The sequence below is a fragment of the Labeo rohita genome, chromosome 23 (genome assembly GCF_022985175.1).
Source record: "Labeo rohita strain BAU-BD-2019 chromosome 23, IGBB_LRoh.1.0, whole genome shotgun sequence".
Classification (NCBI taxonomy): Eukaryota; Metazoa; Chordata; class Actinopteri; order Cypriniformes; family Cyprinidae; genus Labeo; species Labeo rohita.
The window spans coordinates 29,427,089-29,440,011 of NC_066891.1; the positions used below are offsets into that span (position 1 = coordinate 29,427,089).

The 12,923-nt window shown below is 35.0% G+C and overlaps 2 protein-coding genes across 3 annotated transcripts in view; one reads left to right on the forward strand and one right to left on the reverse strand.

Moving 5' to 3' along the window:
• Positions 1 to 12,923, reverse strand: part of snai1b (snail family zinc finger 1b) — a 478,512-nt gene that overhangs the window by 126,793 nt on the left and 338,796 nt on the right. The window lies entirely within an intron of this gene.
• The window catches only part of cc2d2a (coiled-coil and C2 domain containing 2A), a 28,756-nt gene continuing 19,486 nt past the window's right edge, over positions 3,654 to 12,923 (forward strand). Inside the window, exons 1-16 of one of the 2 annotated variants that reach the window (XM_051096281.1) lie at positions 3,654 to 3,726; positions 4,035 to 4,116; positions 4,212 to 4,287; positions 4,470 to 4,526; positions 5,196 to 5,276; positions 5,760 to 5,883; positions 6,032 to 6,123; positions 6,198 to 6,299; positions 7,098 to 7,190; positions 7,313 to 7,546; positions 9,725 to 9,884; positions 9,972 to 10,108; positions 10,201 to 10,332; positions 12,257 to 12,466; positions 12,549 to 12,655; positions 12,744 to 12,884. In XM_051096281.1, coding sequence (XP_050952238.1) covers positions 4,091 to 4,116; positions 4,212 to 4,287; positions 4,470 to 4,526; positions 5,196 to 5,276; positions 5,760 to 5,883; positions 6,032 to 6,123; positions 6,198 to 6,299; positions 7,098 to 7,190; positions 7,313 to 7,546; positions 9,725 to 9,884; positions 9,972 to 10,108; positions 10,201 to 10,332; positions 12,257 to 12,466; positions 12,549 to 12,655; positions 12,744 to 12,884 — 1,772 coding nt within the window. In that variant the 5' untranslated portion in view covers positions 3,654 to 3,726; positions 4,035 to 4,090. The remainder of the gene's footprint in view (positions 3,727 to 4,034; positions 4,117 to 4,211; positions 4,288 to 4,469; positions 4,527 to 5,195; positions 5,277 to 5,759; positions 5,884 to 6,031; positions 6,124 to 6,197; positions 6,300 to 7,097; positions 7,191 to 7,312; positions 7,547 to 9,724; positions 9,885 to 9,971; positions 10,109 to 10,200; positions 10,333 to 12,256; positions 12,467 to 12,548; positions 12,656 to 12,743; positions 12,885 to 12,923) is intronic. The other variant, XM_051096282.1, reaches the window with a different exon arrangement.

Below are 12,923 nucleotides of genomic sequence, written 5' to 3' on the forward strand. Positions count from 1 at the left end.
AAAGATGAAAAACGAAAAACAGCTCAGCAGCTTTACTGCAGAACACATTTGTTTTCTGGAGCAAACAAACAAGAAGTTGTTTCCAAAAATACAGTCAATCAGGTCATATTTGTTCTTTCACTGAAAGGCCTGTTCACATACTGCAGCAGAAATTCTAGCTCTCAGGGGTTTTAGTGATCGTATAATCTTATTATCTATCATCCAGTAAATGGTTGAAATCAAAACAGCGTGTAAGGTTTCTTATTGAAACTGGTCTGAAGTAAAATCTCTATTAGGATGCATTTTAGAAATGAGAATCTTTAAATAATGCACTTATACTGTGTTTAAGATAATATCACTCAGACTGAGATTGATGCGAAGTTGGTTTTGTCTAAATAAGCTAATCACAGTCGTGCACAATAATTGATTTTATTAAATTAATAAATATATTTTTATTACAAGGAAGAGTTATTGCATCAGTGACTAAGACAATACTGCACTGAACAGTTGGGTTTTAGTGAAAATTGGAGGCCAATAACTCTAATCAATAATGACACTAAATTACTTTCACATACATTTGCAAGTTAGTTTTAAATGAAGTTATAGATGATTGCCAATCTGGCTTCTTATGTGGTAGATATATTGGCAATAATATTCGATTAATATTAGATTTGATTGACTACAATTTTCTTTTAAATGATGACAGTTATTTTTTTTTTTAATATAGATTATTATAAAGCATTCAATACTGTGAACCATATTTTTTTATTCAAAGTTCTTGATTTTTTTGGTTTCAGCAACAACTTTATCCACACAGTTCGAACACTATATAAAAATTGCAATAGTTCTGTTAAGTTACCTTTCGGGACCACTCCTAGATTTAATATAGCGGTTAAAGAAGGAGATCCATTATCTCCTTTATTATTTTTATTGGTAATGCAAGTATTGTATCTGCATATTAAGATCAGTCCATTTCAAGGTATTCAGCTGGCAAATAATGTGATTAAATGTTCCCAGTTAGCAGGAGATACTGCAATTTTTCTAAAAGACATAAAGACTTAATGAATTCTATATGGTATCAGGGTTAGCTATAAATATAAAAAATGTGAATTATTTGCTTTAAAAGAAAGACCCAGTGACTTGTCCGATAAAAGACTATATTACTTATTTAGGGATTAAGATATGTAAAGACCAAAAAGAAAGAATAAATCTTAATTATACCCCATTAGTTACTAAAATTCAAAAACAATTTAACATTTGGCTAATGAGAGACCTGTCTTTAAATGGGAGAGTTTTATTATCAAAATCTGAAGGTTTATCTAGGCTAGTTTACACTGCAATGGCTATAGACACTCCAAAACGTATTATTAATGATATAAATAAATGTATATATCATTTTATTTGGAAAAATAAACACCATTATCGGAATAAAAAAATACTTTGTAATCCACTTAATCAAGGTGGGCTAAATGTACTTGATTTTGAAATATCTAGCATTATTTTTAAAATTAAGTGGATATAAAATCATGTTCGTTCAAAAGATAAATTATGGTATTATATCCCTAATATTATATTTGAAAAAGTAGGTGGTATTGAATTTCTCCTTAATTGTAACTTTAATATTAGCAAGCTTCCCATAAAACTTTCCAGCTTTCACAGACAGGCATTGTTATCATGGATGATGATATACAAACACAATTTTTTTTCCCCTCACAAGTGCTTAATTTGGAATAATAAATACATTACACACCAAAATAAATCTCTTTTTTTTAGTTAATTGGTTTAGAAAAAAATTCACAACTGTTGGTTTCACAACTGTTGAATTCTAATAGTCAAGTGCTTACCTATGCAGAGTTCTTCAAAAAAATTTAATTTCATATACCTGTAAAGGAGTATGTAATGGTAATTAATGCAGTTCCCTCAGAACTTAGGAAATTATTAGTAAATGATATAGATGAAAAACCAAATGTTGATTTCTGTGTTAAATTGGAAGGTATAAATATAAAAGAAAAAATGTAATAATAATTATCTTAGAAAGATTTGCCAAATTTCTAGTGTTCCTTTAGCCATTGGTTTTTGGAGATCACAATTTCAAGATGTCAATTGGAAAGAAACCTTTAAGATCTCTAGACGTTTTTGTATTACTAATAAAATTAGAGAGGTATCATTCAATATAGTTCATCGTATTTATCCTGTAAAACAGGTAATTGCAAAGTTTTGTAAAGACATTGACTTAAAGGGCGTTTTCTGTAAAAAGGAAAATGCGAGTATTGTCCATTTATTTTATGATTGTATTTATGCAAAATTGTTTTGGTGTGATTTAGTTTTTTTTGTTAAACAAAGTACTAATGTTGAATAGCAACTAAAAGAAAAGGATATTTTATTTTTTATGAGTATACTGCTGACTTCAACATTTGGTATATTGTTAATTTATTCATTATATATGGAAAATTTTTCATTTCTAAATGTAAATGGGCAGTGAAAAAACCTAATTTTACTCATTTTAAAATAGAAATAGGTCACTACCTGTGTACATTAAAAGAAACAAAAAAAAAATAGCAAAGCAAAGCAAAGCAAAAAAAAATAAATAAATAAATAAAAAAAACTGTAAATTACTTAAAACCTTAATATATATATATATATATATATATATATATATATGTATATAGATCGATAGATATACACTACCGTTCAAAAGTTTGGGGTCAGTAAGACTTGTAATAGTCTTTAAAGAAGTCTCTTATGCTTATCAAGGCTGCATTTATTTGATTAAAAATATAGAAAAAAAAAAAACAGTAATATTGCAAAATGTTTTTACAATATAAAATAATGTTTTTTTATTTTAACATACTTTAAAATAGAATTTATTCCTGTGATGAAAAGCTGAATTTTTATCAGCTGTTACTCCAGTCTTAAGTGTCACATGATCCTTCAGAAATCATTCTGGATAATATCAACAGTTGTGCTGCCAGATATTTTTTGGAACCTGTGATTTTTTTTTTTTTTCAGGATTCTTTCATGAATAACAAGTTTAAAAAGTACAGTGTTTATTCAAAATATAAATATTTTATAACAATGTAAATTATTTATTATTAACTTTTAATAAACTTATAATTATTAACTTAATACATCCTTGGTGAATAAAAGTATTAATTTCTTAAAAAGAAAAAAAAGAAAAAAAAGAAACAATAAAAATGTACTGACCCCAAACTTTTGAACGGTAGTGTATATAGATATATATATTTTTTGAATAATTTATAACTATTTGTACTTGATTATGGATATGTTATGTTACTGCTTTCCTTATTTTAATTTTAATTTTATATTGTTTTATTTATTTTTTTATTTGTTTAATGCTGTATTTTTTTATGTTATATATTATGTAATTGCCCTTTTTTATTTATTTAATTGCCCTAATTGTTTTTTGTTTTTTTTTGTTCTAAAAACGATGGTATAAAACGATTTAAAAAAAAAATAAATAAATAAACATACATTTTTGTTTTTATATTAAAGAAAATTTGTAAAGTGCTATTGTAAACACGATCAAATAAACGACATAACAATAAAAACACTTTTACGCAGGATCGGATTCAAGCATGGTGACGTTTCGGAATTGAAATGATTGACGGGATTATGAACCAATGAAAAACGCTCTGACACAGAGTGGGACGGACCGGACGCATACTGCTGTGTGTTCGGTTGCAGATTATTTACATCCGTTACCAGGCAGTGAGACGCCGCATGACGGTAAAACTCCTCCAAAATAAAGATTCAGTCGCTGCTTTTTCAGTGGATTAATGTTGTTCGCACTGTTAAAATCTAGAAAGCCTTTGCATTCAGTTTTGTTCAGGGTTATGTTTATTTCATGTCTCGAAAAATCACAGTCTGCTGTTATGAAGAGATTTTCTTACTGCGCTGGAAATGACATATAATCTGTTAAATCTGTTGTGTTATGTATAACAGAAACATCAGATGTGTTTTTATAGACCGCGTCTGCTGTGGACGACAGTCGGTTCCTCCATTATAAACTTGACTCATTCACGATTTTATTACAGTTTCATGAAGACGCTCCCGTGACTTCTAATCTGATATGAATTAAATAATTGTGTTAATGGCCACCAAAATGTCATCGCCCAGGTAATCTTACTGTTTTTACTACTTCAAGAGTAAAAACGTAAAATGAGATTGTTTTAAGACTAAGTTTTTGTTTATGTTTATGTTGTCGTCTTCAGTGATGTACGGGAGAAGATAAGGAAGAAGAGGAGAGAACTGCAGGAGTCTTTAGGAAGAGTCAGAGATGATAAACAGGTTTGAACACTGCATTATAGCAGAGTGTCCTCTACAATGATTGCTATTTACATCTGAAGTTGCTAGACATGTTTTGTATATCAGCTGTTTATTATAGAAGATAAACTGTAGAGTGCAATGCACCTTCACTAAGAACGCATGCATGAAGTGGTGTATATAAGGTCTGTGCTGATGTGCTGTAGGCTTTGGTTCCGTCAGACTGGGATCTGTCTAAGGAGAATGATCACACTGCGGTGGAGGTTGGTTCTGTTCTCACCCTTCCAAGTTCCTGTCATGCACTAACACATTCCTGCTAGTCTGTTCTTCAGTGGTGCTTCTGTCTTAATTCTTAGTTAAAGAAATAGATCATCCAGACGTAAATGTTTTGTCATCAGCCACCCTCCTTTTCAGACACAAAATGAGATGTTATACAGAATGCCCACGCTACTTTTTTTTTTTTTTTTTAACAATGGAGGACAGGAGTTTACAAAAATAAAAATTCTAAAAGCATCGTACCTGCAACTAAATATTAAAACAGGTTTATATGACTTGATGTGTGCGCTATATTTCATGTCTTCTGAACCCATATGCCTTGAAATACAATGTGTCAGTCATATGGACCATTTTTTTTTAAAAGGCTGAGTAACAAAATTCAAACTTTTCTATTAATGCTTTTCTTCTGGGCGTCATTACTCTCTTAAAAAATGTTTTTTGTCATTCTACTTGTAATAAAGTATTTAACCTCTTTAAAAACTGCTTCTGAGCATTGAGGAAAAAACTGTGTGCTAATTTATCTAACAGGACTGGCGTGATTAACAGCAGCTCATGTGAACTGAGTTTTCTGATCTTTTGAACTTTCCCAGAGTGCCAAGAAAAACTATAAGTTGGGAAAATAAATGATCATAATATTGCTTAATATGTTATATTAGGAGCTTCCAGGTGGTGAAGAGGACCCTGGCGAGACACTAAGACGCTCAATGATGGCGAAGAGAATGAAAAAGAAAAAGAAGGTCAGGACTGTGGTAACCTTAATGATGCCTACAACAATAAAAACATTATTCTTATTATTATTGTTGTTGTTGTTTAAAAATAAATAGCTATCAATGCAAATGCAAATACCATAGTATCAGTAATAAGTTTTATTAATCTATTTTTGCATGATAACATGATATTATTTTTAATTAGATTATTTTGCCAATTTTTAATTTAGATTTTTGTATTCATTATACTTATTTATTTATTTTTTTAATGAATGGCAATGAGAGGTGATAATACAAATAATACAACATTAAATAAGGAACTTATTAGTGCCATCATTTAGTGGTAGACCCATCAGCCATTAAGTGGATAAGTACAAAAGTGTAAATACTGGTACAAAATATCTGTCCACTTAGAAGTTGTTATTGAATGACTTAAGAACTCGTGACAGTTTTATTCCATTGCAGTTGGGTTTGTTTTGTCTGTAATGTGCGCATATGGTCTCCATGTTCTAGCTGCTTAAGGAAATGGCGGTAGAGTCTCCTCCAGAGGAGGAGGAGGTGACAGCAGTGCAGGAGATGAGAGAGGAGCAGGACAGAGAAGATGATGTTGAAAGCCCACCAGCGCGCTCACCGAGAGGTTAGGACATTCTGCAATTTATAGACATCAACACAAAGCCTTGGTTTCATTGGGGCCAGCTGCCGTGGCAGTCTATTTACTGTGTTACTGTATATAGTTTGCTGTAAATCTTTGGAGTACAACACTCTCATCCTCACAATGTCTCTAGATCTTCCTCCTCGTCCTGTAATAAGGCCAGGATCTAGCCAATCAGAGACCACCATGAGACAGCGCATGACTGAGAAGCTGCGAGCGGCAAAGGTAAAGGTCATCCAGTGATATTATATTTCAGAATGCTAAATGATTCGTTGTTCATAATTGTTTCGTCCCTTCAGTCTAAAGCTGCTAGTCTTCTAGAGCAGGAAAGCATCATTGAGCCTGCCAGCCGTCTACAGAGTCTACGAGACAGAGAAGCCCTCACTAGATTCGACAGAGATGTAAGCACCTCTTTGAAACAGACGAATGACAGTGGAGATGAACTGGAAAGAAAAATGTCAACATGTAAATTTATGTCATCATAATTAGTTCTGCTGTGGTCATATTTAAAGCACGGCTCAGTCTGTAATTCAAGAACTCATATACAGTAATTGCCCTGTGACCATAAACTAAATATTGTAATATGCACTACGGTTCGAAACTTTGGGGTCAGTAAGATATTTATTTTTTTATTTATTTCGAAAGAAATTCATAATCTTACAAAAGATCTATTTCAAATTAATCATGTTCTTTTGAAATTTCAGTTTATCAAATAATTCTAAAAAATAATGCATTACAGTTTCCTCAAAAATATACAAGCACAACTCTTTTAAAAATGTTTTTTGAGCAGCAAATCAGCATATTAGGATGATTTCTGAAAGATCATGTGACACTGAAGACTGGAGTAATGATGCTGAAAATTCAGCTTTGCATCACAGGAATAAATTATATTTTAACATGTAGTTACAGAGAAAACTTATTTTAAATTGCAATAATATTTAATATTTCACAATTTTACTGTTTTCCTGTATTTATGTATTTATTTATTTCAAATAAATTCAGCCTTGATGAGTCTTTTTTAAAAAATAATAATAAAAAAAAAATCTTGACCCAAAATTTTTGAACAGTAGTCTATGTACTGTAAATACAGATATTTTTATATGTATATTTTATAATTAGGATAAAAACACACCACCTCCAGTTTATAACTTTGAAATGAAGTCTAATATGACACATCGTGCCATGGTTTCCTCCTCCAGACGGATCCAGATCTACAGGCTGACGAAGACTCATCCTTTGCTGCCAGGCTGAAGTTTCGTGACGCAGCTAGACGTGCAGCCAAAGACAAAAGGGTAAGGATGAGAAACATCTTCAACAAGTAATGAAATGGTTGAACAGAACTGACAGAATGAATTGAGTAATAATCTAGAAATCCTCAAATCCTGACATAGATGTGCGTTTGGTTTCTGAGCAGGCTGAGGCTGGTTTGCCGACCGCAGAAGAGGCGTACAACTTCTTCACCTTCAACTTTGACCCAGAGCCTCAACAGCAACGGCGCCTTAAGAAAAGACGTTCCAGAAGAAGAGAAGCAGAGGAAGAGGGAGAGGGTGAATCAGGAGAAGAAGATGACGACAAGGAAGAAGAAGAAGGGGAGGAGGAGGGTGAAATGGAGAGAGAGTATGAAGGAGAAGAAGAGTCTGAAGCCAGGGTGACTTGAGTTTGTTTTCTCTGGTTCTGATTAAATAAACATTTACGTAAAGATGGACATGAACAAACAACAATGTAAAATCCACACACAAAAATCAGTAAATGCATGTTCACCATGCAATCAGCAGAAAAAATGTAGGGTCCATAAAACAACATTTTAGATTAAAATATACAGTATCTCACAAAAGTGAGTATGCCCCTCACATTTCAGCAACATTTTTGGTAGTCATTGTGCAGCTTGTATAGCAGTGTATATTTATTGTCCCCTGAAAATAACTCAACATACAGCCATTATTGCCAAAACAGCTGGCAACAAAAGTGAGTACACCCTAAGTTGATAACAGCACTATGTCATTTAACCACGCAAAGCCACATGACCCATTAATCATGTTCATGTTTTTGTCTGCTTGTCAGGACCATACAAAGTTGTGTATCTTGTATTAGAGCAGTTAAAATGTGGTGCTTTGAGTACAATTCTCTCATACTGATCACTGGATGTTCAACAAGGCACCTCATGGCAAACAGCTCTCTGAAGATTTGAGAATTAGAATTGTTGCTCTCCACAAAGATGGCCTAGACTATAAGAGGTTCAGTAACAACCTGAAACTGAGTCACAGTACTGTGGCCGGGGTCAACAGAAGTTTTCCAAGATGGGTTTGATTCGGGAATAGGCCTCGCAAGGGTCGATCAACGAAGTTGAGTGCTCGTTCTGTGCGTCAGATGCAGAACCTGGCTTCAAAAAACAGATGCATGAGTGCTGCCAGCATTGCTTTAGAGGTTGCAGAAGTAGAAGGTCCGCTTGTCAGTGCTCATCTGAGAAGAAAGCCTCTTCTGAAGCTGGCTTACAAGAAAGGCCGCAAACAGTTTGCTGAAGACAACCTGTCCAGGAGCATGAATTACTGGAACCGTGTCCAATGGTCTGATGAGACTAAAATAAACTTGTTTGGCTCAGATGGTGTCCAGCATGTGTACTGATATGGTGCATGGTGGTGGTAGCATCATGGTCTGGGGCTGCATGAGTGCTCCTGGTAGTGGGGAGCTGCGGTTCATTGAGGAAAACATGGATTCCATTATGAACTGTACATTTCTGAAGCAGAATATGATGCCTTCCCTTCAGAAACTGGGCGAAACGGCAGTTTATCAACATGACAATGACCCCAAACACACCACCAAGATGACAATTGCCTTGCTGAGGAAGGTGCAGGTGAAGGTGATCTGACCTGAACCCTATTGAGCACCTATGGGGCATCCTCAAGCGGAACGTGGAGAAGCCCATGTGTCAAACATCCAGCAGCTCCATGATGTCATTATAGAGTATTTGAAGAGGATTCCAGCAACAACCTGTGCAGCTCTGGTGAATTCTATGCGGAGAATGATTAAATCAGTGCTAGATAACAATGGTTTGACACAAAATTTTGACTCTTTGGACATAGTTTTGACAAATTCACTTAGGGTGTACTCACTTTTGTTGCCAGCTGTTTTATCAATAATAACTGGATGTTCTGTTATTTTCAGGGGACAGTAAATATACACTGCTATACAAGCTGCACATTGACTACTCCAAAATATATCTAAGTTTCATTTCTATAGTATTATTCCTTAAGAAGATATACTAAAATGACTGCTGAAATGTGAGGGGTGTACTCACTTTTGTAAGATATTGTGTATATATACATATTTTGGTAACACTTTACAATGCACTTAATATTAATAGTGAAAAATGCTCTTTTATTAGTCTTAAATATTGTTAATATCAGCATTTACTAATACATTATTAAAATCAAAAGTTATCTGTTAACATCTTGGACTTAAGATAACAGATTTTGTAACAAGTTTTGTTTTTTTATTAACTAATATTATATTTATATTTATTCAACAATATTTACAATATTTATTCAACAAAGATGAATAAATATTGTATTGCTCATTTTAGTTATTAGTAGTTAATGCATTAGTTAACTAATTTGTGTTACCCATTTATTTGTTTTTTTTCCCTCATTTTCATCTCCCATTAGCAGTTCGTTGTGCAGTGTAATTTGTGAAAAATATATTTTTAAGTATTTCATGTTGCCCTCAATTAATATTAGTTCATAAAAATTGCATTTAAATTCTAAAACAAATACAGCATGCTACAGTGCTTGAAATACCTTCAACTACCCTTGATTCAATTACTGCTTAGGATGAAGATGCTCCTCTGGTCAGAGATGAGGAGGAGGATTTGTTCATCATTGACCAATCAGCACAGGACTTCCTGGAAGTGAGGAGAGCGGAATATATCGGCTACAGCAGGCGACTGCAGAGGGAGCGAGAGACACTGTTTGTTCCCAGCATGAGGCCAGGTGCAGAAACGGCAACAGTCATGCAGTTCTTCACCTTAACCCTCCTATAGCAGGTCAAATAATCTGTGTTTTCCATTTGTCACGCAGTTCCTGCCTCCAGTAAGCTGCCAGAGAATGTGCGTCCACGTTACCTGGAGGAAGAAGGGTTATATGTGGGGGAGAGGCCACCTGTCTGCCTGACCAATCAGAACATTTTGGAAAACCGAATACTGAAGCAGGCTGAGGTAATTAAAGAAACTGGTTAAAGAAATTGGGAAGGGACACATTTGTTTACAAATGCTGTTATCTGCAATGTAAGTGTTTGAGATTTCTGCAGGGAAGGAAGTGGTTTGGAGATGATGGGCGTATTATTGCTCTGCCTGACCCAATCAAAGAGTCCTCCTCCAGACCGCCTCTCTTCCACCTTGAGGATGAACTGGACCCAGCGCTGCAGACTGTCTACAGAAAGGTCAGAAATCTAATTATACATAATGAAAAATAGACAATATTTGGTGTTTTTGTGCTGGCCTATCATAGACAACTGACTCTCAAAGATTTTCTGACAGAAGTAGTCTTTCACATGAATGGCCAGTATTTGCCATTTTAAATTGATTTCCAGGGACATTTTTACCTTCATACGGGATGTTTTTTTAACCTTGTTAGATGTATGCTTCATCATTTTGTGTTGAACTCCTACATTTAAAGGATTAGTCCACTTCCAGAATAAAATTTTCCTGATAATTTACTCACCCTCATGTCAGATGTTTGTCTTCCTTTCTTCAAGCATAAAGAAATTAAGGTATTTGAGGAAAACATTCCAGGATTTTTGTCCTTATAGTGGACTTCAACGTTGCCCAAAAGTCCAAATTGCAGTTTTGATGCATCTTCAAAGGGCTCTACATGATCCTAGCTGAGGAACCTAGCTGAAGTGTCTTATCTAGCAAAACGATCGAAAAAAAATAAAAAAAAATCCAATGTGAAAAGTCTCCCACAGTTATTTCTTCATGTGTACTCTGGTTCAAAAATGTAGGTTAGGCCTTGAAAACTCCATCTAATTTTCTCCTCCAAATTGAAAAGTGGCCTACATTGTAGTTTTACCTTTTTGGTAAAGGGCGTTTGACTTTGTAAATACTGGGTCGGTACTTCTGGCACATGCGTGATTACTTAATATGTGAGGTCGAGCTCACACAATATGTGAGGTTGAAAAATTGGAAGCTACATTGAAACAATTTGCCATTTGGACCTTTAACCATCTGTGTCCCATTAAAGACCACTATATGGAGAAAACTCCTGGAATGTTTTCTTCAAAAACCTTAATTTCTTCTTGACTGAAGAAAGAAAGACACAAATATCTTGGATGACATGGTTGAGTAAATTGAGTGACATGCTTCATAATGTAATAACATCTTTAAAACAAAATTTCTGATAGTATTGTAGTATCGCACACCCCTAGCTGACAGTGTAAATGTGGCCCTTATCCAAGTTCCCAGGCTGCTACAATGCGTGCTTTTTAAAGAGTAACTAGTTTTTGCCAGATGAAGTTTTGCAAGATTTGAGAAATTCAGAAGAAACATGACTCACATTAAATAAACTAGATTTGGATGACCGTTTTCTGTGATCCCGAGGTACTGGACCTCTAACACTGGTCTTGAGATGAGGAATCAGTTATGTTTTCTTTCCTACATAAAATTGGTCGTGGAAAACCTGGAAGTATCTTATAGGTTGGAAACATTTCATAGAAAGTAGTGAAATTTCATGGCAAGGTACTTAGTGATAGCATGTGCTCCTTGGTAAAAATCTATGATTTTTGAAAATCTTTGTCTTTAAGACAAATCAGGCCACCCACTCTTGGCTCTTTAAGCTGTTGAATGCTAAAATGCAGACTAGTAATATTTACTAGCACTTTTTGGTGTTATATCCTCTATGCAGCCTGTTTCCAGGCAATATGAACTGCCAGTAATATTTGTGGTGATGAGAGGTGTGAGAACGGAGATGGGATCCAGATGTGTGATGATGTCACGGGTTGTCCTGTAAGACAGGCCAGTGAGGTCACATGTGCCTGTCACGCCTTGCACAACTCAAATTAGGAGATATGTAACAGACATTATAATACACACACATATATAATATAACAACACACCCATTCAGCCATGTGTGTTTAATAAATCTTAGAGGTACTTGTGTGTTATAATTGCTGCATGGCAGTAAAAGTGCACCAGAAGAAGAGCACATTATTAATGTGCTCACAGACATGTGGAACCAATTGGCACTAAGTGTTTTGGTAATGCGACCCATTAGAACATTAAAAAGTGAAAATGAGAAACATGGAAGACACTAGGAGCACACGGCTGATGAACAGTGAGAAAACTAAAGTGTTGTTTGCTCTGTCACAGGCTATGAAGTCAAAGCATGTGAACCTCTACATTGCTGGAATGGGCGACCCCCAGGCAGACTACCAGCTGGATGTAGATGTGTCTGGCCTCATCTTCTCCCATCATCCTCTCTTCAGCCGTGAACACGTGTTGGCAGCACGTCTCGCCCAGCTGTACGATCAACACCTGACCAGACAGCACAAGAACCTCACACGACTCCTGACTGATAAGGTAACCCAGAGCAGTAACAACAAAACCAAGCTTCCTGTTCTCAACTTCCTGTTCTTCAGACTTATTCTGAATGTGTGTGTAGTTGAACAGCTTGAGGAACACGATTCATAATATGCTGGAGCTACACAGAGGAGAGGCTCTGAGTCAGGTGTCCCAGCAGAGGATAGCAGAGTACAAACAGGAAGTGAGGTAAGAAATGTAAAAATCACCTCTACCTATTTATGATTGTTGTTTCATCACATTTAAATTGATTCTTCATCTTTTCTTGTATCGTCAGACACACTCGTCAGTTGCGTGATGTGGAGCAGGAGAAGGACAGAGCTCTTCTCAAAAGCATCATCAAAGTTTGGAAAGAGCTCAAAGCTCTCAGAGACTTCCAGAGATTCACAAACACGCCCTTTAAACTCTTTATCAGGAGGTATGGTTGCTTTCATATGTGTTGGACTCTGTGTTTGTG